Below are 27899 nucleotides of genomic sequence, written 5' to 3'. Positions count from 1 at the left end.
ACAGTTGCAAGCCAGGGCATCTGCCAGCAGGACACTGACCACCTATCCCCCTGCCCCAGGATGCTGCCATCCCAGGTCAAAGCCTACAGTGAGCCTTTGTTTGTCTGGGTCAGCAAATGGGACACTTCCACTAAGCCTTGTGAAAAACGGATCCAGTCTCTGGACAGGGACGTCCTGGGACTCCAGCTTAGGAGCCTTGATACAGGGCATCTCTTAGCATACTGCCTCCCCACCATGCTTCGGATGAAGTGAGAAAATGATTTGCTATGTAGCTATATCATCAAAGAATTAACAGGCTGGTCTCAGAGGGGTCAAGGGAGAGGTTCATTGACCTGGGCACTAGCTTCTTTTGGTTCTCGGGACTCTGGGAAGGTCCCCCCTCTCTGATTGGCAAGGTGGTGGTTTCTAGGGCTCACCCATTGTAACATTTCCACCTGGGGGAAGGTGAGGTCTCCCCAGAGCCCAAAAAAGTGCCCCAAGAGCCTGGCATCCCGATCTTTGAGATGCCATGGCCTGGGACACCCCGGCCCAGGGCCTCTGTGGTGCTTGGCCTTGGAGGGGAAGGCCAGTTGCTAGAGCCCAGCCTTGCCAGGAAGAGGGCAGGGTCCCTTTAAGCTCTGCCTCACTCCCTCAGTTTGTTGCTATGTATGGGACTACCTTCCTTAGCAACCATCTGGCTTCTTAAAGGGGCCCTGGAGTAGTGGTTGCCACCGCCATGGCTCCCAAAAAGAAGGCAACCAAGGGGGCCAAGGAGCCCGAGGTCAAGAAGAAGAAAGGTGGCAAGAAGGATCCCAACATGGCCAACAAGCCCATGGAAACGGCTTTAAGCGAGGAGAACCGAGAATTCTACCACATCCAGATCAGAGACCTGGAGGACAGGCTGGCCCGGTGGGTGGGGTCAGGGAGGCTGGTCTGCTGGGTCAGAGGCCCTGCTTACAGCTGACGAAAGAGCAGGCTCACTCAGGGGGTCCTAGGCCTGTGTTTGGCTTCCCATGTGATGTCTAGACCCCACCCCCACCCCCAGCCTGCTTTCTCATAAGTAACATTGAGAAGCTTCACAATTTGACCCCACCCTATCTCGGCTCCCAGATTCCTGGGGTCCTAATGCTAACTGGCAACCCTGCCTCAGGCAAGTACCCCTCCCCCTGCCTCACTCCTGCCCCGTGGGATTATGTGCTTTATAAAAGGACAGAGTTCAATCAGTGGGATGAATTGAAAATGGCAGCCCCCGGCAGGGGGGTGGATCCTATGTCCTTTCTTCCACCACCCCTCCCACTCCCAGAGTGCCTGTACTGATTCTCAGGTGTTTTTTCACTCTGGGCCCAAGTAAATGAGGAGGGTTGTCTCCCTGTAACTGTGTGGCATAGATGGTAGTGTGAGATGGTAGTGTGTGTGGGAGGGGTCTCTAACTTGCCCATTTTTCTTATTTTAAAACTAGTTTCCTCCCACTTACGATGCACCAGCCTAGTCTCAGGGTGACCCTTAAAAGACAAACCCCTTTAGTGACCATTAGGCAGTTCTTCCCCAGATGATGTTGCAGATACTCACAGCTAATGTTGAGTCCTTCATATGCACCAGGTGGGTCCTGTGCTGGTGCTCACTTCATCCTTGAAACAGTCCCACGAGAGGTCCTGACATCATCCCCATTGTACAGGTGGAGGGACTGAGACTCAGGGAAGGAAGTCACTCCCAGGAGGAGGTGCTAGGTTGGGAGCCCTGGCCCTTCTGACCTCCCTACACCAAGCTGCTTCCTCACTCCGAAAGCAGGTCATTCAGCTCTGTACCGCCCAATGCTCTGTATGCAGTAGCCCTTCAAAAGATGTTGGTTGAGTAAATAATGAACTAAAACATCTTTCCAAAGAACTTCTACAAATTATTCCACTGGAAACACCAGTAAATCAATTATATGATACTGTTAAAAATTCCCAAGTTTCTCTCAAGCTGAGACACCAGATGAAATGTATTTGGGGATAATGCATTTGGGACAGTTATTAGGTGCTTACTGTTTGCAGAGCCCCTCTGTCAGGCCCCAAGAATACAGAGGTGGAGGTGGTCAGGGTCTGCCAACTGAAGATAGATATGACATCAGGTCTTGACTGCCCATTGGAACAAGGACCCACTGACAGGAGGGCACCAAAAAGAGGGTCACAAATGTGGCTCGGGTCCAAGAAGGCTCCACTGAGGAGGCTCACCAGGGTTCACTCAGTGAACAAAGGCAAGGAAGACATGTTCAAAGGTTTGGGATTGCAAAGCATGAACGTGTTGGTGGTGGGGGTGCAGAGCTGGCCAACTGCAGCAGTAAACACTGTGGTTAAGAGCCTCGACTTTAGGGTCAGACGGACTGACTGAGGTTCAAATTCTGATTTCGCCACTTACTAGGAATTTCTTCATCCCTCTGAGCCTACATTTCCTCATCTGTAAAATGGGTATAATTATCATAGTACCCACTTCCTCATGGATTCAACATATACACACCGAGTGCCTAGTATATACCAGACACTATCCTAGGTGTTGGGGACATAGCTGTGAATATACCAAAGGCTCTGGCCTGATGGAGCTTACATTCTGGTGATGTAATGGATGTAAAGCGCTGAGCACAGGTGTTAGCTGTGGTCATGAGTGCAGATCAGGGGGCACAGTGGGAGATGAGGCTGGATTTCCACGTGAGGAACCTCAAATGCCCCTCTATGGGAGGTCCAGGGGAACGGGCCTCGCTGCGTGGAAGCCTGGCTTGCCCACTTCCCTGGATCTCTGCCCCACCCCCGCCCCAGGTACCAGCGCAAGTGGGACGAGCTGGCTGTTCAGGAGAAGCTGTTCCGCCAAGAGTTTGAGCAGCTGGCCAACAACAAGAAGGAGATCGTGGCCTTCCTCAAGCGCACACTCAACCAGCGCGTGGATGAGATCACTGACCTCAATGAGCAGCTCCAAAGCCTGCAGCTGGCCAAGGAGATGGAGAAAGATGCCTTTGAGGCACAGCTAGCCCAGGTGCGCCATGAGTTCCAGGAGACCAAGGACCAGCTCACTACGGAGAACATCATCCTTGGTGAGGAGGAGTACTGGCAGGCGAGTCTGGGGGCACACACCATGGGGGAGGAAACCCAGTGCTCTTGCTCTTGGGGCTCTAATCCCAGCTCTGCCACTGACTTTGTGGCCTTGGGCAAGCACTTCTCTTTGACCTTCAGTTTTCTCATCTGGGAAATGGGTATAATAGGTCTACCCTGAGTAACAGCAGCTATGTGCGTCTTCTTCCCACGCATTATCTTCTCTAATCGTCCCAGTCACCGCCCAGGGAAGGAAATACTATCACCCAGTTTGTAGGTGAGCAAGCACCTCAAGAAGTTGAATTGTCTTGCCCAAGGTCACCTAGCTGGCAAGCATTGTTTTGAGGATTAAGGACAGCATTAGAGCCTGGCCCAGAGAAGGTGTTCAAGTTCAGTGGCTGCTGTCAATGTCATTTTCCAGAAAACAGAAGTCAAGGGAGGCTTTTCTGAGGTGGAAACTGAATGAGGCTTCATAACATTAGTGGCAGGGAAGAGGGGGCATTCCAGATGAAGACTATGAACGTGGGCAGGACTGGGCATGACATGTTGTAGGGCCAGGGGTCTGGCCCTACTGGATTAGGAAGCATAGGGAGGGCAAGAGGACATGGAGGAAGTGGGGAGGGAGGAGGATCGCTCAAGGCCATTGCTGCCCTGCGGGGGCCCTGCCCTCCCAAAGTGGCCCCTCACCAGGCCTGTGCCCTGCGGTGGGGCAGGGGGGAAGCTGGCAGCTCTGGAAGAGTTCCGGCTGCAGAAGGAGGAGCTCACAGACAAGTTCGCGTCGCTGGAGGACCAGCTACGGAAGCAGGAGAGTGAATACAAGGATTACGTGTACAACCTAGAGAAGAAGTCCGTGCTGGACAAGGACAGGTGGGCAGCTGGGTGCTGGGGCGAAGCACAGTTCAGTCCTCAGGACTCCGACAGCCTCAGCTTCTAATTGGGGGGATTGCACTAGCTCAAGAACTCCCCAGCCTGGCTGGTGATTTGTAAAGAGTAGGAGAAAACAGATAAGCGCCCAGCTCTAATCCTTACCCTGGCATTAGAGAATCTTTGGACTTCCTTTTGCCACTTTTGGTGACTTAAATTATATTTACTCAATAGGTAAAAATAATACATTAATATGGGTCAAAATGCCAGAGGTACAAAGGGTCTACCATGAAAATCCTCCTGCCTGAAGACCTGCTCATCCTGGGAAATAGAGCATAGTGGTGGCCCTGAGCACTCTGGGGAACCCCACATGGGAGGGCAGTGCCTGTGCCAACTCTGCCTGATGCCCCCTCCTTCCCACCCATACTGACTAGACTGAGGAAAGAGATCATCCAGCGTGTGAACCTGGTAGCCACCGAGTTCCGCAAGGTGGCCACTAACCAGATGTGGGACACGACGAAGCGGGCCATCATAGAGAACAACACGGTCACCCTGCAGCTGTCCAAGATATCCCGGCAAGGCATGCAGCTGCTGCAGGAGAATGAGCAGCTCAAGGGCACCCAGGACAAGCTGTGCAAACAGCTGGATCTGCTGGAAAACACCCAGAAGGTCATGGCCAGGCATAGCAGAGGCCACCATAAGGTGTGCCTGCCAGGCCCTCATCACAGGGCATTTGGCACATAAAGCAGGAGGGAACCCTAGGGGTGCTGCTTCAGGGCAAACACAGCCTGGCAGGGTTGGACCCCAGGCTGGCGCCCAGTCATGAGGGAGGCAGCAGTGAGGGGACGGGGTCCTCTGTGGGGTCTCCTGGGTGCTGGGTGCACCTCTGGCTTTTATTTGGTCTAAAGCCCCATAACTCATTGAAGTGGAACCCACCCCTGGGCATCCGGGGGCTCTGACCAGACACGGTGCTGGGTCCCCAGGACCTTGGCTGGCTTCTCTGTACAACGGGGTGAGCTCTGGTTGAGGTGGGGGAGCGTGGCTGGCAGAGGGCCTGCAGTAGGCCCAGGGCATGGCCACCTGCCTGCACCCGCAGATCATCCTCATGCTGACCGAGAAGTGCCTCGAGCATCAGCGGGGCACAGTGGAGACCGAGCAGCTGTGCCTCCAGCTGAGCCAACTGGAGCAGAGCCTTGGGCAGCTGCAGCAGGACAACCAGGCTCTGAGGTGTGGCCCAGAGAGAGGGGTGAGCAGTGGGGGCAAGCAGGGGGGGTGGGGGTCTTGAGCCCATCCCTTTTAGGCCACATGCCATGACACAGGCCAGTGGCTTCCCCTTTCTCGAGGGGGTCTTGAGGCTTTGTCTGTCTAGCAGGCTAAGGCCTGGGGCTGGATGAGGGCCCCTGTGGGTTAGAGAGAAACGGCCTAGCACGGGGAGGGGGCTGACTCGTCCCGGTCCTGGGTGCAGGAGTCAGAGAGACCAGCTGAACTTGCAGCTGGAGAGGCAGCAAGCTAAGGCACAACGGCAACAGCAGGAGCTGACCAAAGAGCAGAAGGTTCGGGCAAGTCTGGAGACAGCCCTGGCCCAAGCCACCGTCTTCCTACAGGACATTCTACAGGTGACAGGAAGTGGGTAAAAGTCAGGGGCGGGGGGAGTGGGCCAATGTCAAACACTGCTTGGAGATAATGGGGATACCGGGAGAGGGCCAGGCCAGGGCCAGAGGCCGTACCTTTCCCCTAGAGAGACTCCTGGCAAGTCTGTCCTTTCCTGATCCTGCACTCCAAAGATCCCCTGAAGGTCTCAAAGTTGCTCGAGTCCCTCGCTGAGGCCCTGGAAGGCCTTGTGCTTCAGGCTTCACATTTGGAGAATGGGTATCCCACCATAGCCAGGGCACACTTGGAGAAAACAGGCACCGGGGTTGGAGTTTCCCAGAGGTGGGTGTTGGGGCCACTCCGGGCCTAATCCCCATGGCCCACTCTCACCGGCAGATGCAACCCGATGAGGAGGACGGCGACTTTGATGTTGTGTTCCAGCTACAGCTCAAGGAGATGCTGCAGCAGCTGCTGACCATGCTCCGCACGGCCACGCTCCTAAGTCCCCAGCCGGCGGTGTGGCCCCGGCGAGAGAGCCAGCCCCATGGCCCACGCAAGGAGAGGTGAGTGAGTATGACTTCTGTATGACTTCAGAGGCAGCAGCTGTGGGACTTGGCCAGGGGCTCTTCTTGGCTGACCCCGGGCCACCAGAAACCTGGCTCCCCAAGGCCTCTCTGAACCTCAGCCTCCTCAACTATGAAATGGAGGTGGTGATGCCAGTCTCTTCTCCACAGCCAGCCCAGCACCCAGCCACCCAAGATGGGGTCTCTGCCCCAGCAGCTATCCAGCATCACACCCTACCAGCCGGGGGACCTGGGCGTGGTACCTCGACGGGCCCACATCCCACCCAACCCTGAGGACCTCAGGCTGCTCTCACACACCACCCGTGTGGGAACCCTCCAGGCGCACAGCTGCCCTGAGGTGAGAGTGCCAAGGGCCCCAGGGACGGCAAGACAGCAGCCAGCTGAGGTACAGATCATAGCTCTGCCACGCTGCAGCTGTATGGCCTGGGGGCTGTGCCCAGCTCTCTAAGCCCACATTTTCCCCACAGAAAAGTGTGGCAAGGCCTCAGTGTGCTAAGGCATGCCCACACGTCGCCTGGGAAGGGGGCTTGCTGGACCCTGTTGGCCCTTCCTCCACTGGCAGGGGAAGGGTGGGATCCCCCGGGACACCCCCTACCCAGGAGGCCTCAGCTTCAAGCCGCATCTTTAATCTTACAGATCCACACCTCTAGTTCTCCAAAAAGGTTCAAAAAGTTTAGTCTTCCTGAAGTTTCTCTACTTTCCAAGTAAGACACAGAGAGAAGACCAATCCCCATTCCAGAAGTGGACCACTGTGGCCACAGTCCCCTCTTTAATCCACAGGCAGCCTGGGGCAGCCCAGAGAAGAGTTCTATAAAAAGCAGATACCACAAGTTGGCGTGGCACCTCTGTGAACATGGCTAGGTGTGTGGGCATGGTGGTCAGGCAGGCACGTGTCCAGTGATGACAAAGCCTGATGGGGGGCCCTGGCTTCGCTCACGGATGTGGTCCAGGAGCAGGTCGGTAGCTCGCTCCAGCAATGGAGGCAGCAGCTCCTTTTCAGCGGCGGAGAAATAGCCCAGTACGTGGGCCTGCACCGTGTCAGGGTGTGTCGGGCGCCCAATGCCCACCCGCAGCCTCGGCATTGCCTGTGGGGATCAGAGGGACCCAGAGAGCTTTGATAAGGAGTGTCGGGGGCCCCATGCTGGCCCACCAGACCCAGTGCAGGACAGGGGGGGCAGACTCACACTGGAGTTGAGACAGGTAATGCAGGAACGGACTCCGTTGTGGCCCCTTCAAAGGGATACGGAAGGGCCAATTAGTGCTTCCCTAGATTGGCACCCTTCACCCCTCCCAGCCGCGGCTGGGGTCAGAACACCCCTATTCCCTGCCGAGACTGGGATCGGCATTCATACCCCACTCCAACTGGGAGGCTCCTCCCTGGCCCACCCTGACCTGCTCAGGGCCTCACCTGGAGCTTCCCCCAAGCTTCAGAGCCAGTTTCCCCAGGGGCTTGTCCAGTTCATCGTGCACCAGGTAGACCTCCTCAGCAGTAAGCCCAAACAGCTCCGCTGGGCACAGACAACAGTGGCCCTGGTTACTGCCCTTCAGCCCGGGGGGGGGGGGGAGGTTGTCCCGATTCACAGCTCTCATGAGGAGGGACCGCAATTAACCCCATTTCACATATAAAGAACCTGAGATTCCTCCAAGTACCCAAGGCCATACGCAGCAATTGGAGCTCAACAGGCACCTGGAGGTGAACAGATCTGCCGCCGCCCAGAACCCCCCCTCTCGCCCCTGCGCCCTCCCGGCCAGCCTCCTCGGGTGCCCTCAACTCACCCGCCCGGGCCACGCTGCGCCCGTTGTTGTTCATGAGGCGCCGCGGCCGAAGCAGGACCAGCTGGGCATCCCCGAGCGAGGCCAGGGCGAGGTCGGCGGCGCAGCGCCGGTCGCGCGCCCAGCCGTCCGCCACACCCAGCCGCTGCGCCAGCTGCCCCAGCACCGCCAAGCCCACGCTATGCCGCGTGCCGGGCAGTCCAGGGTTCCCCAGGCCGGCCACCTGCGGGCGGCACCAGGGAAACTGAGGCCCGACATTTCTCGCCACCCTCTACCTCACAGCGCCCCCTAGGATCCAAGCCAGAGAAAGGAAAACGGACGGCAGGGTAGAGTGGGAAAGGGGCGCGAAGAAGGGGGCCCAGAAACCCCGGAGACTCCAGAAGGCTGAGGGCCCCGCGAGCTGAGCGGTCAGAGCAGAGTTCCCAGAAGTTTAGGGCCCGTCAGAATACTGGACCCATTTTCTAGATGAGAAAACCGAGACAAGGAATTTGGGGAATGTTGTCTGGAGACAATGTCAGAACAGAAGCTAGTTAGGGCCCGGGAGCCCCTACGCCGCCGCCCCCCACTCCACTCACAAGCCACCGCTTCCCCGGCGGCCGGGGTTCCAAAACCCCCAGGCTCATGGCGCGCCTCAGCCACAGCGTCGCTCTCAGGCTGCCGAGCCGCGGCATGATATTCCTATTCACGTCCTCGGCCCCGCCCCTTGACGTTCTCAGCCGTCGACCAATCGCGGTGGCCAGCTGTCCCCAGCGTCCAATCCCGGGCGGGCTACGGGCCGGCGTGCTTTAAGGAGCGGAAGTGGCGGGGCGGTGGTGTTCTCTGGAGCCTCAGCGCGTTCCGCGGTGCCTCCTCACGGTGTTTCTGTGGGGTTTGTTGTGAACTCGCGGAGCCCTTGTATGACCTCCGGGCTGGGAGGAGGGAGCCTTGTTCTGGCCCCTGCTGTGGCCCTGCCTCGCTGCGGAAACCTGGCAAGTCCTCTGCCTGACGTAGCCTCAGCCTCCCCGGCGGATAAATTTGCTAACCTCCTTCCGGCTCTTAACAACCCTTGGATCCCGGAGGCGTGGCCTGAGGGGGCGGAGCCTATGAGCGTCTTGGAGATGGCTCCTGGCAACTTCGGCAGTGGGCCTCCAGAGGTCCTCCCGGAAGGGAATTCATGACAAACTCCAGAGAGGTGCGGGAGAGGGTCAGGAGAGAAGAGGCCGAGGCTGAGTTCGCAGGAAAGGTTTTTAAAAAGTACAGGAGAGGCAGGATAAGTTGTGCGATTCAGGAAGTCCCTGGCCGCAGTGCAGAAAAGTGAGGGCTTGAGACGTGTGAGCGGTTGGGGAGGTCAGAGTTGGCCGGAGAAGAGAAGGGAACTAAGAGATCTTCAGGAAGTGGGACAGACAGGACACGAGGACTGATAGGACACAGGTGACTGCCTGAGAAGGTGGACTCACCAATGTGGGAACGCCTGGGGCAGAAGTCAGGTGAGGTGTTCAATTTGCCCTGCTAGTCATGAGGGTCCCACAGGATATGCAAAGGGCTGTGGGACCTCCTGGGCCTGCAGCTTGGGGTAGGGCCTGAGCTGGAGACGTTAGAGTTTTGGGGTGTTTTGGGAGTTCCGGAACTAAGAGGTGGAGCTGAGGAGGACCAGAAGGAGAGCAGAGTGCAGTGTGAGTGTAAGAACTCTGGCCCCTGACCTTGACATAGGAGAGGGAGAGAGGCAGGACTGGAGAGAGTGAAGTTGGAACATCCCTAAAGGAAATGGGACTGGGAGTGCCACCAAAACCCAAATTGTGCCTCCTACCAGCCTCATTTCCAGCCCTCATCCATCCTGTAAAACACCTGAGGAGAGCGTGTAAGAGGGTCAGGGGTCATCTCTGAGGCTTGCCCCAGCTTGCTGTCCCTTGGTTCTAGGATACTCTGGAGCTTGACCCGGCTCCATCACAGCCCATCCCAAAGCCATGGGTGTTTCCAGTCCCAAAGGGAACCCTACAGCGCATCTTTGGGAGCAGCCAGGTGTTCCAGAACTTGGATGATGTAAAACCGAAGGTCACGGGATTAACAGTGCCCCTCAAAGTCAGGGAGTAGTGAGTGACTACCTTGTCCCACGGTCCCAGGTTCCTATCCTGCACACCCAGTGGTGTGCCCTACAGACTTGGGTCAGTTAGTCTCCCTCTCTGGCCTTCAGTGAACTCAACTGTATAATAGGGCTCTTCCACTTCAGCAGATGAAAGGCTGCTGGCGGGGATGAGCTCCAAGAATACCAGGCTCCTCTCCCTGGGTCTCTGTCTACTGACCCCACCCTGTCTCTCCGCTCACGTCCCCCCTCCTCCCAACCCACTCCCACGGCCACAGCTGTATGCCCTGGGCTGGTCAAAGGCAGGGCCAGCCCCTCTGCCTGTGCCCCCCTACCTCCACAGCTACCACCAAGGCCTGCAGTGCTTGGAGAAAGAGGACTGGGAGATGGCGGTATTGTTCTTTTCCCGTGCCCTCCACCTGGACTCCCAGCTGGTGAGGGGGTGGGTATGGGCGGTTGCTGACACTTTGCCCTCACTGTCACTTTGGCTGCCTGGCTCCTCCTCTCGGGGCCACCAAGTCCCTTCTGGTTATTGAGCATCAGCCCTCAGCAGACGGTGGAGAGGGGACAGCAGCCTGGGTCCCCTCTTCCTCAGGTAGACTTCTACGCTTTACGAGCTGAGGCCTACATCCAACTCTGTGACTTCTCTTCGGCCGCCCAGAACCTGCGAAGGGCCTACTCCTTCCAGCCAGAAAACACCAAGTACCTGGAGCGGCTTACCTTGGTCCTTTACCTGCAGGTGCCCGGGGCTGCTTGCAAGCCCGCCCACTGCGCCCACCTCACATCCAAGCCTGTTGGCTCTCCCTCTAGCTGTGGGGGGTTTTCCTTGCTGCTGGGACCAGCTCTGTCTCTCTAGGGCCCTTCTTGTCCCTGTGTCTGCGTCTGTGCCTGCTGCCCCTCTCATGACCTCTCCCACCTCCAGAGTTGGTTTAAAACCAGGGCTGGATAAAGTTTTGCAGCATTGCCCAATAGAACTTTCTGCAGTGATGACAGTGGTCTACTCTGCACTGTCCAATCTGGTAGCCATTGGCCACATGGAGCTGCTGAGCCCTTGAAATAGAGTAAGTGTGAGTGAGGAACTGAATTTTAAATTTTATTTAATTAATTTAAATTTGCATAGCCACATGAAGCGAGTGGCTACTGTACCGGACCACACAAACCTGGCATCTAGAGGCTCTAAGCACTAAAAAGGTAATAGTGTCCCCCAATTACAATTCAAAATAAAAAATATCAAACTACAAAATACCAACAAAGTCCAAGATTCTCTGTTTCTCTCTGTTCCTGTTTCTGTATTGCTCTCTTTTGCCAACTGTATAATTCTGTCACTCCCTCGCTCTGTATCTCTCTCCATCTCTGTCACCTTCTCTCCATTTCTCTCCATCTCTGTCTCTGTCCCCTAAAGTTTCTCCTAGATCTAAAGGGCTGTGTCCCTGGCTCTTGTCTCTCTCACCTCCTGCCCCAGTGGGTGCTCCCTGTAGCTAGTGGATGCTGCTGGGCCAGAGTCACAAGCAGAAGGGACTGCCCCCTGCATCCCCAGGGCCAGTGCCTGTTTGAGCAACGTGCCTTCCGGGAAGCCCTGAAAGTCTTCTTGCAAGCCTCTGCGCTCCAGCCGGAGAAAGCCAGCTTCCGTTACCGATGGTGAGTGCCCAGTGCACTGCTGCATTCTCCCTTCAGCCCCTTCCTGCCCCTCTTGCCTGGCAGACAGAGTGTCTTTGCCCTCTGTCCTCAGCATGGCCTGTCTCCTGGCCCTCGAACAGCATCAGGACTGCCTCTCGCTCGTCACCAAGGAGGTGAAGCTTGGCACGACCAATGCCGATGTCTTCATCCTCCGAGCCAGGCTCTACAACTTCTTCCAGAAGGTGGGGGAGGTGGGGTGGGTGGGGTGGGGGTGGCCCTCCCCCTGTGTGGGTGCCCCCAGCATACCCTGAGATTAGGGGAGGCCATTAGGCTGCCCATGTGGTAGGGACATTCGCTGACCACTCGGCATAGTTGTCCAGCTATCACTCGTATCTAGCTCTGTGCCAGGCCTATGTCAGCCCCCAGGAGCCACCAGGTGAGAAACCTGTGCCATCCCCGCCCTCAGGGAAGTTAGAGCCCAAGGGAGACGTCCTTGAACAGATTGCACAGAGAATGATTTCACAAATGTGGGAAGCAGCACAGTGTGGGGGCACCCAAGGATCTGTTAGATAAGGTGGCCCTTCCTCCTCCTTTCCTGTCTCTCCTTATTTGCCTCACTGTCTGGGCTTGGAGCCAGATAGTACAGGCAATAGCTTGGGAGCAAGGGAGACTTGGGGTCACAAGAGAGGAGGGACTGCAGGTATGAGAGGGCATCAGGCAGGGTTTTGTGAACCGAGGAGGCCCATGACTTCTTCCTGGGGGCAGCAGGAGCCTCAAAAGGGTGCTCCCTGGGGCAGGGAGCTTCAGAAAGCTCTTGTGGCTGCCAGGAGGAGTCTGGGCTAGAGGAGCAAATCTGGAGGCTGGGAGCCTGGGTGCCATCCACCTGGACGGGAGGGTGGAAGGGAGGGTGGCCGTGAGGGTGGCCAGAAAGGGGCCAGTCCCACAGTCCTTTGGAAGTCAGGAGCAGAGACGGTTGGGGAAGGGCAGGAGGGAAAGGGAGGGATCCACAACAATGCCTGGTGCTCGGGCTTGGCCTAGGAGACTCAGGGGGGAGAAGGGATAGACGGGCTCATCTCAGTCACCAGGTGGTCCATCCTGGGGTAGCTGGAAACCTGAGCCTCCCTGTGCTGGGGGCTGGGCTTCTGGGCCCCGCAGTGAGTCAGCGAGAGATTCTCCTTCCAAGACAGGAGACTAGTAATTATTGGTAATTGTTGGCTGTGGGAGTTTGGCCCCTCCTGCCACCTCAGCCCCTGTAATAGGTAGGCACGTTCTAAGCCCTTGACTCATGCTGACCTTGAAGGTATCCTTGAGGTAATCATTTGAGTAGCTACAACCCATTGTCCTCTTCACAGATGAGGAAATGGGTCCAGAGGGCCTGGGTGACTTGCTCAAGGTCACACAGCCAGTTCTCCGTGGTGCTGCCCTTGAACCCAAGCCCACCTACTCCAAAGCCCTGTCCCGAGCCTCTGCCATCTTCCCCCTCCTGACTTCCACTTGCAACTGCTGTCCACACTGTTTGCTCACCGTCCAACCCACTACCCTACAGGACACAGGATGCTTGTTAAAACTGTTTGTTGACTGACTGACAGACTTGCTCTCCCAGTGGAAGGTATTTGCCTGGGGATGTTTTCTGCTCCTGCCCAGGCCTGCATCTGTCCTCAGAGTTGTCTTGGGCTTAGAGGTCAGGGGAGTTGGGGAGGGCATGTGCATGGGAGCATAGGGAGGATGTGACAGTCACAGTCAGGAGGACACACCCTCCCCCCACCTTGAGTGAGCTTTGAAGTCCTCCACGGAGGAGGCATCTGCTACAGAAGGGTGTTGCATCTGGAAAGGGACCGGCGGGGATGGGGCCTGGGATGGGATTATCCCATAATGCTCCCTGCTGCTTTCATGAGGCAAAAAAAGGTGGCACAGCAATGCAGGGACATCGAGGGTGGGTGGCATGGTCTGGAGGTGTGCCTGTCCAGCAGCAGCTTAGCTGGCTGCCCTGATGCCATCCCTGGCCCCCTGCAGCCCAGCCTCTGCTATCGAGACCTGCACAGCGCCTTGCTGTTGGATCCCAAGCACCCACAGGCCAAGGCGCTGCTCCAGACGATGGTGGACCAAGCCCAGCAGGCGCGTCAGGATGCTGGGATCCTAGCCGTGCAGGGCAAGCTACAGCATGCTCTGCAGTGCATCAACTGTGCCATCGAGAACAACCCTCTGGACCCTAGCCTCTTCCTCTTCCGGTACTCTGTTGTGGGGGTACCCATCTTGGGTCCTGCTGCTTGGTCTCAGAAGAGGCCTCAATCCTCCCCAGGCCTCAGTTTCCCCAAGTAGCCTCTAATAATCTTTCCCTACTCCCCATTAGAGTCAAAGCCAGGGAGAGGTCTTAACTGTTATTGCCCTTGGAGGAGGGGCAGGCAGCCACCCTTGTTCACCTGGGAATCCCGGACGCCCAGGCCTGCTGAGCATTCCCGCTGGGTTTGAATCTACCCCTCCCCCAGGGCTTATTATGTGATTTGGGGCCATTTAACTTGCTTGAGTCTAGGTTTTCTCATATAAACTGGGGTAAAACATCTGTCCCAGGTACAAACAGGCCTTAGCATAGAGGTTGGCACTCACGCACCTACTTCCTAGAAAGAAAGCTGGAAGCTATTTTTGGGTAGAGCAAACTCCCTGTGACTAGCAGGCTCTCCGAGTAGTGATCCAGAGCCAGCCCCACACCCAAAGTAGCGCATGAAGGGAGGGCCTTCGAGCCACCAGCGCCAGTTGGGGGGTGCCTTGGCCTTCATGTCCCTCCCGCACAGGGGTACCGTGCACCGCCGGCTCCAGGAGTTTGACGCCGCCGTGGAGGACTTCCTGAAGGCGCTGGACATGCTGAGCGAGAGCCAGGAGGGCATGGTGCGGCAGGCTCAGCGGCAGCTACTGCTGACCTACAACGACTTCGCCGTGCACTGCTACCTGCAGGGCGCCTACCAGGAGGCCGTGCTGCTGCTCAACAAGGCCCTCAAGGACGAGCAGCAGGAGAAGGGCCTCTACATCAACCGGGGCGGTGAGTGGGGGCGGCCCCTCGCCCCCCTAAGCCCTGGGCTGGGCGCTTGAGCCCCCTGACAGAGGGAGGGAGCGGGGAGGGAAAGAGCTTCAGGGCCCTGGGGACACATCCTGCCTTAGACAAACTGGCTACAGTCTCTTCAAAGTGCTCAGAATCAGGCGGCTGGGAAAAGGTGCCCTGAGGGACGGAAAAGCTTGGCAGGCGCCCTGCACAGCCCACGGGAGTGGGAGTTCGGGAGTTCACAGCCACCAGTCTCAGGATCCCCTGGAGGGGGGGTGGAGCAGGCTGGGCTGGGGCTCCTGGGCACTGGGGTTGGGGGCCTGCTCAGCCCTGCGTCCGTCCCGGGGCCCCAGATTGCTTCTTCCAGCTGGGCAACCTGACCTTTGCGGAGGCGGACTACCAGCAGGCGCTGGCGCTGAGCCCGCAGGACGAGGGTGCCAACCTGCGCATGGGCCTGCTGCAGGAGAAGATGGGCTTCTGTGAGCAGAGGAGCAGGTGCAAGCTGCGGGCGGTCCTGGGCTGTGGAGGGAGGTGCGGGGGGGGGGGGGGGGGCTGGCACAGAGCCACCTGCTGGAACCCCTGGGTCAAGATCCAGTGCTCTCCCAGGTGTGTCTCCTAAATAACCGTTTTAGTTTTCAAGTGTTCGTGAAAAATTCTTCACTTTTTTCTGAATATTGCTATGGTAATTGAGCTTTTTGTAAAAAAACTGAAGTGTTTGGTAATGTATAATTCAGAACGTGAACGTTCCTTCTAATACCTGTCTCCCGACACTAGTCCCCCCATAGGTTTGGTAAAGATCCCTCCAGATTTTTCCTATACATATATTAACAATTATCATTTTACAAAAGTAAAGTCACGCCAAACTGTTTTCTGACTTGGTTTTTTACTTCCAACGTCATTACATATAGGACTACCTCATTCTCTTATTATTTGCACAGTATTCCATTCTATGGAAGTACCACAATTCATTTCTTTAGACAACTCTCTACTGATGACTAATTGGATTGTTTTTTGTTTTTTATTGTAATGAGCATGCGAGACATACATTTTCACGCATTATACTAGTAGTGCTGTAGTTAGATTGCTGGGAGCTAAACTGTTGTTGAAGGTTGTGGACATTTAACATTTTAAAACATAATAATATCCAGGGGCGCCTGGGTGGCTCAGTCGTTAAGCATCTGCCTTCGGCCTAGGGAGTGATCCCAGAGTCCTGGGATCGAGTCCCACATCAGGCTCCTCTGCTGGGAGCCTGCTTCTTCCTCTCCCACTCCCCCTGCTTCTGTTCCCTCTCTTGCTGGCTGCCTCTCTATCAAATAAATAAAATCTTTAAAAAAATAATATCCAATTGTTCTCCACAAACAGTGAGCCACTATAAACTTCCTCCAGGAATGGAGAGTCTTCGTTTCCCCAGACCTCCACTGTGGGGGGTGTTAGGACTGTTTTCAGTTCTGCTAATCTAGTGGAGAAAACGGCGCTCCCCCACAGTTGATTTACGTTGCTGTTTAACGTGCTAGTGCAATCCAGCATCTTTTTCGTGCATGTTGGTCATTATGGCTGGCCCAAACCTTTTGCCCCGTTTGGTGTTAAATCGCTCATGAAGGGGCGCCTGGCTGGCTCAGTCAGTAGAGCATGTGGCTCTTGATCTTGGGGCTGTGAGTTCGAGCCCTACGTTGGGCGTAGAGCCTACTTAAATAAGTAAGATTTAAAAAAAAAATAATAAATTGCTCATTAAAGCTTTTTGTTGTTGTTGTTACAGGAGGTCTTTGTAGGCTGGGAAACTTAGCTTATTATCTGCCTTCTCTGGGAAAATGTATTTCCCCTATTTGTTGCTTTCCTTTGTGGTGGTTTGGCTATTCAGTAATTTGGGATTTAATCATAGTCAAATTAATTTTCTCATTTTTAGCTGCTGGGTTTGTGAGATTCTTGTGAAAGGCCCTCCTTCCTCCAGGATATTAAAAACATTCACTGTTATTGGGGTCTTACACTAGCATTTAAGTGTTGGGGCCATTAAGAGTGTAGCTGGTAGAAGAGCAGCGCAGGGGGGCATATGGTGGAGGTGGGGGAGCAGAGGTCAGCCTGATTTCCCCCAAACTCCCCAGGGGGGGCCCGGGAGCCGCCATGTCCCTCCCCGGGGCCCAGCGCACTGCAGCCTGTGGCCCACTGTGTCCTGCAGGCAGTTCAATAAGGCGGAGAGCCACTTCTCGATGGCCATCCGGCACAACCCCCAGAAGGCCGCGTACTACCTGCACCGTGCCAGGAGCCGGCAGCTCCTGCAGAACATTCTAGGGGCCCGCCTGGATGTTGCTACCGTCCTGCTTCTCAACCCCAAGCAACCCAAGGTAGGTTCCTGCTGGGCCAGGGTGCGAGGGGTAGGGGACAGACTCCAGAGTCAATACCTGCCATTGCCTAAAGATACTCCCTGTTCCTAAAAGAAGCCTGATTTCCTAGCAAAACTAAACAGCTGTTGATGCCAGGCACTTACACTGTGGCAGGGACTGTTCCAGCCACTTCAGCCAGCATTGCCATTTACCCCTCTTCAGCACCCCACTAGACAGCTAACATTATCACCACCACCACCACCCCCCCAATTTGCAGGTGAGGAGGGTAGGGCTCAGAGAAGTCAGTACACTTGCCCCAGGGTATACGCTTAGCTTAGCAGTCAGACCCCGCTGAGCTGGCGCAGGCACCCACAGTTGGCTGTGTCAGGGCGCCCTCTCCCGGTGGGCCTCCTCACAGGCTTCTCCCAGTTCCTGGGGCAAGGAGATCTGGCCCTTAAAATCAGCAATTTGTAAACCCTCCCCACGTCAGCGCTGAGAAGGGCTGTGCAAGGGCAGGGTGGCACCACATCGTCTGGCCCCTGCCCTGGCCCACACCTGGCTCTCTCCTGGCAGCTGCTCCCGCTGATGGCCAGCCTCTTCCCGGGCATGCCGGTGGAGGAGGTGCTCTGCAGCCGGGTGGCCCACCTGGCCAGGCTGCAGTTGGATCAGGTGTTGGAGAGCAGCCTGCAGGCTGGCATCCCTCAAGGCATTGTGGGGCAAGTTCCTCAAGTGGGGGCCCCGGGCCCGGAGTGGGAAATGGCTGGGCATCAAGGCTCCTCCTGTCCCCGCTGCCTCCTCAGGCCACTCTCTAGACCCCGGGGATGGTGGGCCAAGTCAGAGGGGCTTACCCAGCACTCTGTGGCCATGGCTTGGCAGGCAGCTCAGGGAGCGGGAACGAGCGCGCCAGAAGGCGCGGGCCTTGCACTTCCAGTGGCAGCCTTTGTTTGGGATCTCTGAAGAGCTCCAGGCCCCTCCCCAGACCCCCAAGGAAGAACCAGCAGGTCCAGACAAAGCTGAGGCCCTCCAGGAGGAGGAAAAGGTAAGTGGGACACAGGCTGGGGCCTATGGCCCTTGAGGTCTGGGGTGGAGCGTAGCTGGAGCCGGGGCTGAGGACGGCAGACTGGCTAGAGGCTGGCATCCAGGCCTGGTTCTGCCCACCGCTCCGCTGTGTGACTTGGGCTGGGGTCCTTCTGCTGAGTTGGGGATGGTATCAATAAGGGGCACCCCTGAGGAAGGGCACGAAGATGTGGGCCCCTCACAGAGAAGCCTCCCCACACCTTGCCACACTCACCTTCATAAATTCTGTGTGCACTGGGCATTTGTGCCTGGATTTTCTTAATTCTTAAATCCATCTCTAAGAACTTTTTATTGAATGTCACATAAATATAGAAAAGTACACAAATCAACGGTGAGTGAGCTGATGAATCTTCACAAACGGAGCACACCTGTGACGCCATTACCTATCGAAAGAACACACTCCCAGCTCCCCCAAAGCCCCCTCGTGCCCCCTGCTGGGCCCCTCCCTTAGCCCAGTGCACCCCCAAGGCTGTCCTGATCCCTAACATCACAACTGAACGTGCATGTCTTCGCATCAGTGGACAAGTACGGTGTGCCTGCTTGTCTCGGACTCCCTTCACTAAGCTTGTTTGTGAGATGCATCTAAGTTGACTGCTTGTTCTCATCGCTGGTCAAGAATTCCGTCCTGGGAAAGGCCCACGATCTGTCTGCTCAGCTGCTGACGGACAGCAAGTACCTTTGTGTTCAAAGGAGGCTATGAAAATGAAGTAGATGGAAGACCAGCATCCCTGGCCGTAAATGGAAAAGGCTAGCGCTACAGTCTCTAGCTCACACTAGAACACAAAAATACAAAACTCGTGCCCCCCACCCCAGGTCATTGTGAGCTCCCTCCCTCAGGGAGATGTGGAGCTGGCGCCTGCTGGTTGCTAGGGCTCTGCCTGCCCCCTCCCCGCTTCCACACATCCCGTACTGTCGGCAGGCGTGAGTGGGCCAGAGGCGGCTGGCAGCCAAGAGCCCGGCTGTGGAGTCCCGCAGGCCTGGATTCAAGCTCTGTTCCTCTGCTTCTTAGCTGAGTGTCGTGGGCAGGCTGCTTAGGCTCCTGGAGCCTTGGTTTCTGGTCCATGAAATGGTAAAAGCGGTAGTTCCCTCCCAGATATGTAGGAGGACAAAATGGGATAGAATGGAAAGCATAAAAAGCTCAGTTCCTCACTAGCCATGCCCCGGGGTACGGCACTTTACAGTTGACAGAGGACTATCCCATACTGAAACGAATTTGCATTTTGCAGAAGGCAGACCTGAGGCCCAAGCAGTCTCTTGAAGACTGCCGAAATTTCTCACAGTGCCCTGCCAATCTAGTCTGATCACTCCCCTTCCTGTCCAGTCTTCACCTCTCCACCTGCCGCCCAGCCCCAGCTGGGGCCCCCTGAGGAGCTCTAAGCTGCTGGCCTTCCTTCCAGAGCTGAGCCACCTGCCCGGGGCCTCCCATGGCCTGCAACTGCCCCACCTGTCTTCTGCCCTAGGAGGAGAAGCGGGAGCCTGCACCCAGCAGGGTGAGGTCCCTGTCCGACAGCTACCTTGAGCAGACCTCTTCAGGCTCCATCTTGGGCTGTAAGTCCCCAGTGATCCTGCCAGGCCTGAGTAAGCCAAAGCAGCAGAGCAGGCAAAGGTCAGGGGTCAGAGACTCCTTGGCCTGCATGTGCATTTGGGCTCTGCTACTTATAGCTCTGTGATTATAAAGTAGGAGGAATAATCCTCACTTTGAAGGGTGCATGGTGAGCCCTCAGTGACTCCCACTTATCCCACAGCCCTGGCCCACCTGCAGGGCTCAGGTTGCCGAGGAGCGCTGGGCAGATCTTCCCCTTGGCCATGCAAGGCCTCTGGGATAAAGGCAAGGGTGAGGCCTACACCTCCTTTTCCTGGAGCTGTCTGGGAAGGGCAGCCTAAGAGATGCTCTTGGCACATCCTTCCCAGTCAGGACCATGTCCACCTCAGAGACAGAGACGTCCACTATCTGCCAGGAATACAAAAGCACCTCAGCCACTGCTGTGACATCCTCCGGCTCCTCACTGCTGAAGACTCAATCCTCAGACCTGTTGGAGAACAACAGAGAAGACCTAAGCTTGAGCCACAGCCCCAGAAAAACCAAGGCTGCCCAGGGCCAGAGCCAGAGCCCCAGCAGGACCAAAGCTACCCAGGGCCAAAGCCGGAGGCCCAGCAAGACGGAAGCTGCCCAGGGCCAGAGCCGGAGCCCCAGCAGGACCAAAGCCACCCAGGGCCAAAGCCGGAGGCCCAGCAAGATGGAAGCTGCCCAGGGCCAGAGCCGGAGCCCCAGCAGGACCAAAGCCGCCCAGGGCCAGAGCCGGAGGCCCAGCAAGACAGAGGCCGCCCAGGGCCAGAGTCGGAGGCCCAGCAAGACGGAGGCCACCCAGGGCCAGAGCCGGAGGCCCAGTAAGACGGAGGCCACCCTGGGCCACAGCCAGAGCCCCAGCAGGACCAAAGCCGCCCAGGGCCAGAGCCAGAGGCCCAGCAAGACGGAGGCCGCCCAGGGCCAGAGCCAGAGCCAGAGCCCCAGCAGGACCAAAGCCACCCAGGGCCAGAGCCGGAGGCCCGGCAAGACGGAGGCCGCCCAGGGCCAGAGCCGGAGGCCCAGCAAGACGGAGGCCGCCCAGGGCCAGAGCCGGAGGCCCAGTAAGACAGAGGCTGCCCAGGGCCAGAGCCGGAGGCCCAGCAGGACCAAAGCCGCCCAGGGCCAGAGCCAGAGGCCCAGTAAGACGGAGGCCACCCAGGGCCAGAGCCAGAGCCCCAGCAGGACCAAAGCCACCCAGGGCCAGAGCCGGAGGCCCGGCAAGACGGAGGCCGCCCAGGGCCAGAGCCGGAGCCCCAGCAGGACCAAAGCCACCCAGAGCCAGAGCCTGGGGCCCAGCCAGACGGAGGCCGCCCAGGGCCAGAGCCGGAGGCCCAGCCAGACAGAGGCTGCCCAGGGTCAGAGCCGGAGTTCCAGCAAGACAGAGGTTACCCAGGGCCAGAGCCGAAGGCCCAGCCAGACGGAGGCCACCCAAGGCTCAAGACAAAAGCCTAACAAGACCAAGGCCACTCAGGGCCCAAGGCAGAGGCTTAGAAAGATCAAGGCTGCCCATGGCCAGAGCTGGGGACCCAGTAAGGCTGCCACCCACGGCCGGAGTGGGGGACTGATCCGAAGTTCTAGCAAGACCAAGGATTTCTATGATCCAAGTTGGAGCCCCAGCAACACTGAGGCCACTCAGGACCAATGCCAAAGGTCCAGCAAGACCATGACTGCCGAGAGCTGGAGGCAGGACACAAGCCCAGGTTCCAGCAAAACCAAGGTCACCTGGGTATCGAGCCCAAATCTCAGAAAGCCCCCGACTACCTAGGGCCTGAGCCAGAACCCCAGAAAAATAAAGGTTGGCCCAGCAGTTACACTGCTCCCTGAAGGGGCCATTCAGCCCCCTCACGTCTTGCTAGGTATGGAGAGATTCTAACCCCCACACACATTCACTGGCACCCAGCAAAATAGCCTCCTTCCAGAGCAATTAGATACCTGAGCCAACATTCCTCTGGTCCCATGGCTAAGTTTATTGTATCTCTTCTTTTATAAAATTAAAAACTTTAAAAACCAGGCCCAAGTGGCAGCTTGAGTCCCTCTGTTCATGAAGACTGAGAAGTCTCCACCTGGGTTTACAGGACAGGGACACGGGGTGTGGAATGAATGATTGAGAGGATGATGCCAGAGCAAAGGGCCAAGAATCACAGACCGAAGAGGGAGAGAGCAGCCACGAGCCACAGTCCCTGAGTTATAATTCACATTTTAAGAAGGCTTAGGCTGGAGGTCAAGGTCAAGGCTCACTGAAGTCCTGGGGTCACCAGTGGTTTCTCTAGGGAAGGAAGCAAAGGCCAAGAGGCCCTCAGACCAGTGAAGAGGCCAGGGCCCTCTGTCTTCATGGCCTAGCCAGCATGCCTCCTCATCTTCACTTTGGGTTCTGTGTCTCACTCTCCAAAGAGGCTTGGGAAAAGGGTGCCTACTGCAGAGGCCCCAGGGCTTTCCTGCACAGCCTGGCCAGGGAGAGGAGGGCAAGGACACCATCCAGAGAGTCAGAGGAAGAAGGCAATTCTGGAGGCCACAGTCTTGCAGCCGTTGGAGGAGAAGAGCTGCTCTTCCTCGGGGAAGAAGGTGGTGCTGTCCAGCACAGCCTGGACGACCTCCTCTCTTGGCTCCAGGCCCAGGTGGGCCAGCTCGTTGAGCACGCAGTGCCGCACGTGGTGCCGCTGCAGTGGTAGGAAGGGCACCACGACATCTAGGAGATGTTCTTCTATGATGCCTGAGCGCCAGAAGCCATCTGCAGGAAGGGGACATGCGAGAAGCATCTGCGTTGGCTCAGGGAGGTCGTATGACAGCCAGGAGCGCCAAAGCCTGGGCTGAGAAGTACCGGGTCAGTGGGCCGCACATCAGACCCTGGGAGAACCTGGCCCAGCCCAGCAGATGTGGGTGTGCAGCCTCGGCCTGCTGAAGTTACCCTGGGTGGGTGGGGGGTCCCAAGCTGAACTCACGGTGCGGGTTGTCCAGCAAAGCCTGGGAGATGACGGGCTCCAGCTCCTGCAGGCGGATCTCCTCACGGTCCCGGCGGCTGCGCCACGCCTCCAGGGCCACCTGGTTGATCTGCTCGCCACCAGTGTTGCTGAAACCATGGGGGATGCGGGCCACGGCTCAGACCGTGGGGGGCGGGATTTGGCCCTTGCTTCCCATGTGCCGCTTAACACGACCTGAGCCTGGGCACCCAGCTCAGTACCGGCAGGAGCCAAACCCACTGCAAACATACCATAGGAACCACTGCCCCTCTCCAGAGCCCGTGTCTACAACCATGACGCCTGGAAATTCACCTATATGTGCGTGCACTTTAAAGTTTACAAAACACTTTTGGGTCCCCTAACTGACCTTCCCTCCCCCAGCCCCTAGGAGGACAGTGGGGCATTAATATTGGCCCTGCTGTGCGGAAGAGGAAATGGGAGTTCAGAGAGGTGAAGTGATTTGCCCAAGGAAACACAGCTAGAACTCTTAGAGATGGGACTAGAATCCTAGTCCTATTTTTCTCGGGTCTGTGTCGTCCTGGCCACAAAGGAGGGAAAACTCTTAGCCTAGCAGGGCTTCCACAAAGAAACAGTGAGGATCCCAAAGACTGAGCCCAGAATGGGCTTTGAGAATGTCAAAATTTAAAGAACGGCGTCACAGCCAGAGTGTGAGGGGCTTTGGGAAAGCCCAACTGGGCTCAGGGGGAAAGGTATTCTGGTGTGGGACCACAGGCCGAGACTGGATAGCTGAGGCCTTGGACAAATGTCCCCGCACCATGCTGCTGCAAAGGTGGGCCTACCTGATGAACATGAAGATGGCTTTGCGATAGTTGGTCCCGAACACAACCCAGGAGGAGCCCAGGAAAGGTCGCAGGACCTCCATCAGACCTGGGTCCAGCTTGTCCATCTCGTCAAAGAGGAAGAGGGAGCGGCTGCAGGCTGTGAGGTTCCCCTGGACCCAGCTCTTAAGATCCTTCTGCAGGGGAGAGGCAGGACTTTGAAGGCACCTGGAGGTGCTCCTCTCACCTCAGACTTCTTCCCAAGGGAAGAACTATCTCCTTCCCAGGCACGTATGGTCTCCCAGAGAGAACTAACTAATCCTTTCATGGGGCTGGTGGCAAAACTGTGGCCTGGAGGGGTCAGAGACTTGTTCAAGCTCACACACACAGCAAGTCAGCAAGCAGAGAGAGACTCAATCCCAGGCCTCACATCTGCCTGTTCAGAACTCCTTCTCTGATACTTCCTACTTCCATAAAAGAGGAAGGTTCCTTTCTGCTCCCTGAACCTTCTCAATAATGTTGACAGCTGAAACAGACCAGCCTGGAAAGGACCCTGCAATCGACAACGATAGTAGTAAGAGCTACTATTTACTGAATGCTTACTCCAAGGCTCAAATTGGGACCATGCTTTATCGAAAGAAGATAACGCAGACTGGCAAAGGTAAGTGCTCAATACAGAATACCTGCAACTATACAATCCCGTGTCCCTTGTCCATCTCAAGCTCTCTTCACGATGGGTCCTGAGAGCTGGGGCTCCAACTGGCTGTGTGGCCTGGAGCGAGGGACTCCCCCCCTTCTCTGGACTCAGGACTCATTCACTCCCTACGGTCTGGCACCCCAACATGCAGGTGAATGGTGGTCCAGGATGCCACCAGCCTACCTTGTAGCGCTCCATGTGGCTGGCGTGGGGGAAGTGGATGACGGGGGAAAAGTGGTGTACATGGGGGCTGCGGAGGCCACCCCGGAAGAGGTAGTGTGCCAGCAGGGAGCTGACGTAGGACTTGCCGGTGCCTGTCCAGCCATGCAGGGAGAGGACCAGTGGCTTGGTAGGGGCTGGGTCCTGCACAAAGGCCTTCAGTGCCTTCACCACCAATGCCCTGGCCAAGTGCTGGCCGGCCAGGTGCTGGGCCAGGTCACACTCCAGACCTAGGGCCACAAGAAGGACAGTATCTGAGATGAAGACACACGCTTGTCACCGAAGGGGGTGGGGAGGTGTCATGTCTGGAACCTGGTCTAGGGATCCCTGTGTCTCGGACGCTTTTACAAACTGTCTTTGGAAAGGGAGTGGGGCCCTTGAGGACTCGGGTTGCGGTTTCGGCAGCCACCCTCAGACCTGACTCCGCTCGGCAGCGCTCCCACCAGCTGGCCCTCTGCATTGCGCTCAGCTCTAAGTGGCTGCGAGCTGTCAACAGGTTTGGCCCAAGACTCCGGCCTATGCTCAAGGCAGGCTTCTTCCCTGATGGCCAGTCCACTGTGGAGGCCCAACCCCCCAAGGCTCTGCTGTCAAATGCCTCTCTCCATCCTGACAGAGCTCTGCCTCGACCCCAAACAGCTTCCCCAAACCCTCGCCCCAAGTTCGATGCTCCAGGCTCTCAGTCCCTCAACGCCCGGCCCACTTCCGGCCCGGGCCACCCGGAAGTCTGCGGGTCCCGCGCCCCGGTTCTACCCTCCAGGTCTGGCCCGGGCGCAACCCCAAAGTCCGAGGGCTCCCCGGTCCGCCGGCCCCTGCGCTCCGGGCTCCTGCGGCTCCTCACCTTGAAAGTCGGGCTGGAAGTCACATTCGCAGAAGGTGCCGAAGTGGCAATGCAGCGAAGTCAGGTCCCAGGTGGCGGCCGCAGCCGAGACCAGCCCCAGCAACCCGAGGAGCGAGCCCCAGGGCCGGCAGCCGCGAGTCGCAGCCGCCATGCGGGTGTGGCGGGAGCCGGGTCTGGGCCAACCGCCCCTCCCTAGGACCACAATTCCCGGCGTGCCTTTCTCGGCGGCAGCCGCCTTCCGTAGCCTACAACTCCCGGCTCCCCACGGAAAGGCCCGAGCCGTCATCCAGCAGCAGGACAGGAAGATAGCCTGTAGGGGGAGCCCGCGAACCATCCCAATCCGGGACGGCGGGCCGCGTTTCCATGGCCACGGTAACTAGGAGACCATAATAGCGCCGAAAGAATAAAAGATTATGACCACAAAGGGTGACGTAACAATTGTAGCAAAAACTTGTGCGGCACCTTAAACCTTGCAAAGCTCCTTTTCCATGCTCTTTTTTTTTAATATGACAAGAGCTCTCAGTAATATAGCTTTTGGTGAGCACCTACTAGGTGCCGTTAGTGTTAGGAGCCTTATATGTCTTAATGTAACTGTATCTGCCCTACAGAGAAACGATGATGTTTCAATGAGGTACAAACACATAAAGTGTTTTGACTCGGGAAGTAATCAATAAATGATTATTGGCAATCCAGTATGTATGAAAAATGACAGTCCCCTACCTAGCAGCTACTCTGCCCTAAGTGCTTTAACATCAATCCTAGGGAATCGATTTTGTTATTGTCCTTATTTTATTGAGGAGGAAATTGGGATCCAAGGGGTTAAGCCTCTGTCCAAGGCCACCCAGCTAGTAAATAATAGAACTGAACCCAAGTCGAGCTGCTGCAAAGATCTGATGCACTGGGTTATCCAGCCTCTCTGTCAAAGGATTCAGAAGGCAAAGGACCCGAGACGTTTCATATTCAGTGAACAGGCTCTCCAGGCCTCCAGCCTGGATGGGAATTGTGTTGATCCACATTGCCTACCTCCCCTCCCCATGGAATTAAGACACCTGCTTTCATGGCCCTTCTTAGAGATTCCCTGACACACACACACACACACACACACACACACACACACACACACCTTTCTGGGGCCCTGAAAAGAAATAAGTAGTTCCCTCTGTTGAGAAAAGAAAAGAACTCCAGGTCAGGACACCCAGGTTCTGTTGCTGTGACCCCGGGAGAGTTCCTTCTCCCTCCAGTTCTGTTTTCCAGGGGAGAGTTGGAATCCTAAATTTCAACAACCCTTTCCACTCCAAGAATGCTTGGTTGTGCATTTGTGGGAACCTTTGCTGAGCCTCCCAAAGCAGGAAATGGTATGGGAGTAGGGGCTAGCCAGGATTTCTCCCCCTGGTTGGAATTAGCTGGTTCTTTCCCCCATTGGTCTGTGAGCCCCCCCGGACTGGGACTAGGTTTCAGTATGGGCTGTAACTCTGGCTCCTGGTAGAATCTGGAATGTGCCAGGTGCTAAAAAAGTATTTACCGTTGAATTTTTCCACCTTTCACCTAAGCGAAAAGACACTTCCTTCCACCAGGGCCCCCTGAGAGACAGAAGAAAGAGTCATAAAAGTTTATTATATGAAAGAAAGAACATGGCTTCTGTACATCTATTTACAGAACAGACAGACATATTTACAACTGGGTGGAGGCCTTGGTGTCCATTGCGGGCAGATGCCCGGAGAAGAGTGAGGTGTGAGGACCCTCCCATGGCTCGAACACAGGGCACCTCAGCAGGCAGGAGAGAAGCAGAAGCTGGAGGGAGGAACAGGGCTCCGGTTCTTCCTGAAGGGAGACTTGGTGGGCACGTAGCAGGTGGGGTGGAGCCCAGGGTCCATGCAGGTCCCTGGAGGTGCACGGGAGATCCTGGTTTGGGCCCAGAATAGTTTCGGGCTGATCACAGTGTCTCTGGGGTGCTCTGGGGAGAGGTCTGTGCCCCTCTGTCCCTGTTGCTGCCCGCAGCTGCAGAGGGGAGGGGTCCGCGGGGGTCACAGCTCGCTGGAGCGGACAGAAGGTTCTAGTTTGTGGGACAGGGCAGTGAGGACCTTGTCGAACTTCTCATAGCGCCGGGCCTGGTTGCTGCTGGCACCCTGGCTGCCCCAGAGGAGGCGCATCTGGAATTCGGTGCTGAACACCTCCAGGAGCTCTGGCCGGGCCTGGAACCCTGCAAGGCAGAGCACAAGGGTCAGGGCACGACCCTCCAGCTGGGAAGGCTGGGGGTCCTGCCGAAAGCCCACACATCCCTCAGGGCCCTGTCCCTAAGGGCCTTACCCCCCAGCTCCACCAGGAATCCAACAAGGTTTGTCAATGAACATGACCACGTTTGCAACATCTAATATTTAAATTACTGAAGATAAAAATATGAATGTCAATTTAGAGAGATTTTTCTTTTCTTTTTTTTTTGTTTTTTTCTCTAAGTTCCAAAACTCTTTCTAAGAAACATACACATTTTGCAAGTAAATTTTTGTAAGAAAAATTCTGTTCTCTCTAAAAAAAAAGAAAAAGGAAAACAAACACCAGGATGTTCTCACCACGTGCTTCTGGGTGATTGTGGGTGATTTGGTGTTTTCTTTTTGCTCAGCTGAATTTGCAATTTGCCTACAGTGAACTTTTATGACTTAAATAATGCCTAAAGCAGTAAAAGCTGGATTGCTTGAAGCCACTCTCTCTCCACTTCTTTAACGAGGGAGCTCTCCCTTTCGCCTAGACTGGGAGCACCTTGAGGACCACGCAGGTGTGTCTCAGCCCCAGGCCGAGTGCTTTGTAAACAAACTTGTAAAGTAATCCTGTTAGGAAGTCCACTTCACAGGTGAGAAAACAGAGGCTCAAAGAAAAGATACACAGCTAGG

The 27899-nt window shown here is 56.4% G+C and overlaps 5 protein-coding genes across 11 annotated transcripts in view; 2 read left to right on the top strand and 3 right to left on the bottom strand.

The window, feature by feature from the left end:
- Positions 1-647: 647 nt before the first annotated feature.
- Positions 648-6787, top strand: CFAP157 (cilia and flagella associated protein 157). The gene is given in 11 exon segments (XM_087869350.1): positions 648-711; positions 714-888; positions 2772-3043; positions 3755-3908; positions 4340-4607; positions 5002-5132; positions 5371-5521; positions 5892-6058; positions 6230-6460; positions 6462-6695; positions 6697-6787. Coding segments are annotated over 11 exon segments (1938 nt in total).
- Positions 6730-8876, bottom strand: PTRH1 (peptidyl-tRNA hydrolase 1 homolog). The gene is made up of 5 exons (XM_045771133.2): positions 8428-8876; positions 7856-8075; positions 7488-7587; positions 7264-7309; positions 6730-7164 (listed from the first exon to the last, which is right to left on the bottom strand). Exons 1-5 carry the CDS (start codon positions 8521-8523, stop codon positions 6958-6960), a joined length of 669 nt encoding a protein of 222 aa, XP_045627089.1. The 5' UTR covers positions 8524-8876; the 3' UTR covers positions 6730-6957.
- Positions 8877-8878: 2 nt separating this feature from the next.
- Positions 8879-21530, top strand: TTC16 (tetratricopeptide repeat domain 16). Its single transcript, XM_087869349.1, has 14 exons — positions 8879-9023; positions 9749-9921; positions 10255-10345; positions 10507-10650; positions 11449-11549; positions 11641-11770; positions 13542-13756; positions 14318-14562; positions 14916-15057; positions 16736-16901; positions 17454-17600; positions 17761-17919; positions 19418-19505; positions 19869-21530. Exons 1-14 carry the CDS (start codon positions 9006-9008, stop codon positions 21287-21289), a joined length of 3240 nt encoding a protein of 1079 aa, XP_087725475.1. The 5' UTR covers positions 8879-9005; the 3' UTR covers positions 21290-21530.
- Positions 21531-21866: 336 nt separating this feature from the next.
- On the bottom strand, positions 21867-25237 carry TOR2A (torsin family 2 member A). 3 transcript variants are annotated; one of them, XM_045771130.2, is made up of 5 exons: positions 25015-25225; positions 24141-24406; positions 23282-23457; positions 22464-22591; positions 21867-22252 (listed from the first exon to the last, which is right to left on the bottom strand). In XM_045771130.2, exons 1-5 carry the CDS (start codon positions 25163-25165, stop codon positions 22008-22010), a joined length of 966 nt encoding a protein of 321 aa, XP_045627086.2. In that variant the 5' UTR covers positions 25166-25225; the 3' UTR covers positions 21867-22007. The 3 variants fall into 3 exon arrangements, with proteins under 3 accessions (XP_045627086.2, XP_045627088.2, XP_045627087.2); XM_045771131.2 differs by having other exon boundaries at positions 22081-22326; positions 25015-25237; XM_045771132.2 differs by lacking the exon at positions 24141-24406 and having other exon boundaries at positions 25015-25152.
- Positions 25238-26608: 1371 nt separating this feature from the next.
- SH2D3C (SH2 domain containing 3C) overlaps positions 26609-27899 on the bottom strand; it is a 28696-nt gene continuing 27405 nt past the window's right edge. For all 5 annotated transcript variants that reach the window (XM_045771136.2, XM_045771138.2, XM_045771139.2 and 2 more), the window contains one exon: positions 26609-27214. In XM_045771136.2, the coding sequence (XP_045627092.1) occupies positions 27039-27214 (176 nt within the window). In that variant the 3' untranslated portion in view covers positions 26609-27038. The remainder of the gene's footprint in view (positions 27215-27899) is intronic.

Source organism: Ursus americanus, chromosome 18 (assembly GCF_024610735.1).
Source record: "Ursus americanus isolate L20-20 chromosome 18, mUrsAme1.1.p, whole genome shotgun sequence".
NCBI lineage: Eukaryota > Metazoa > Chordata > Mammalia > Carnivora > Ursidae > Ursus > Ursus americanus.
This window is presented reverse-complemented; position numbering and strand designations above follow the sequence as displayed.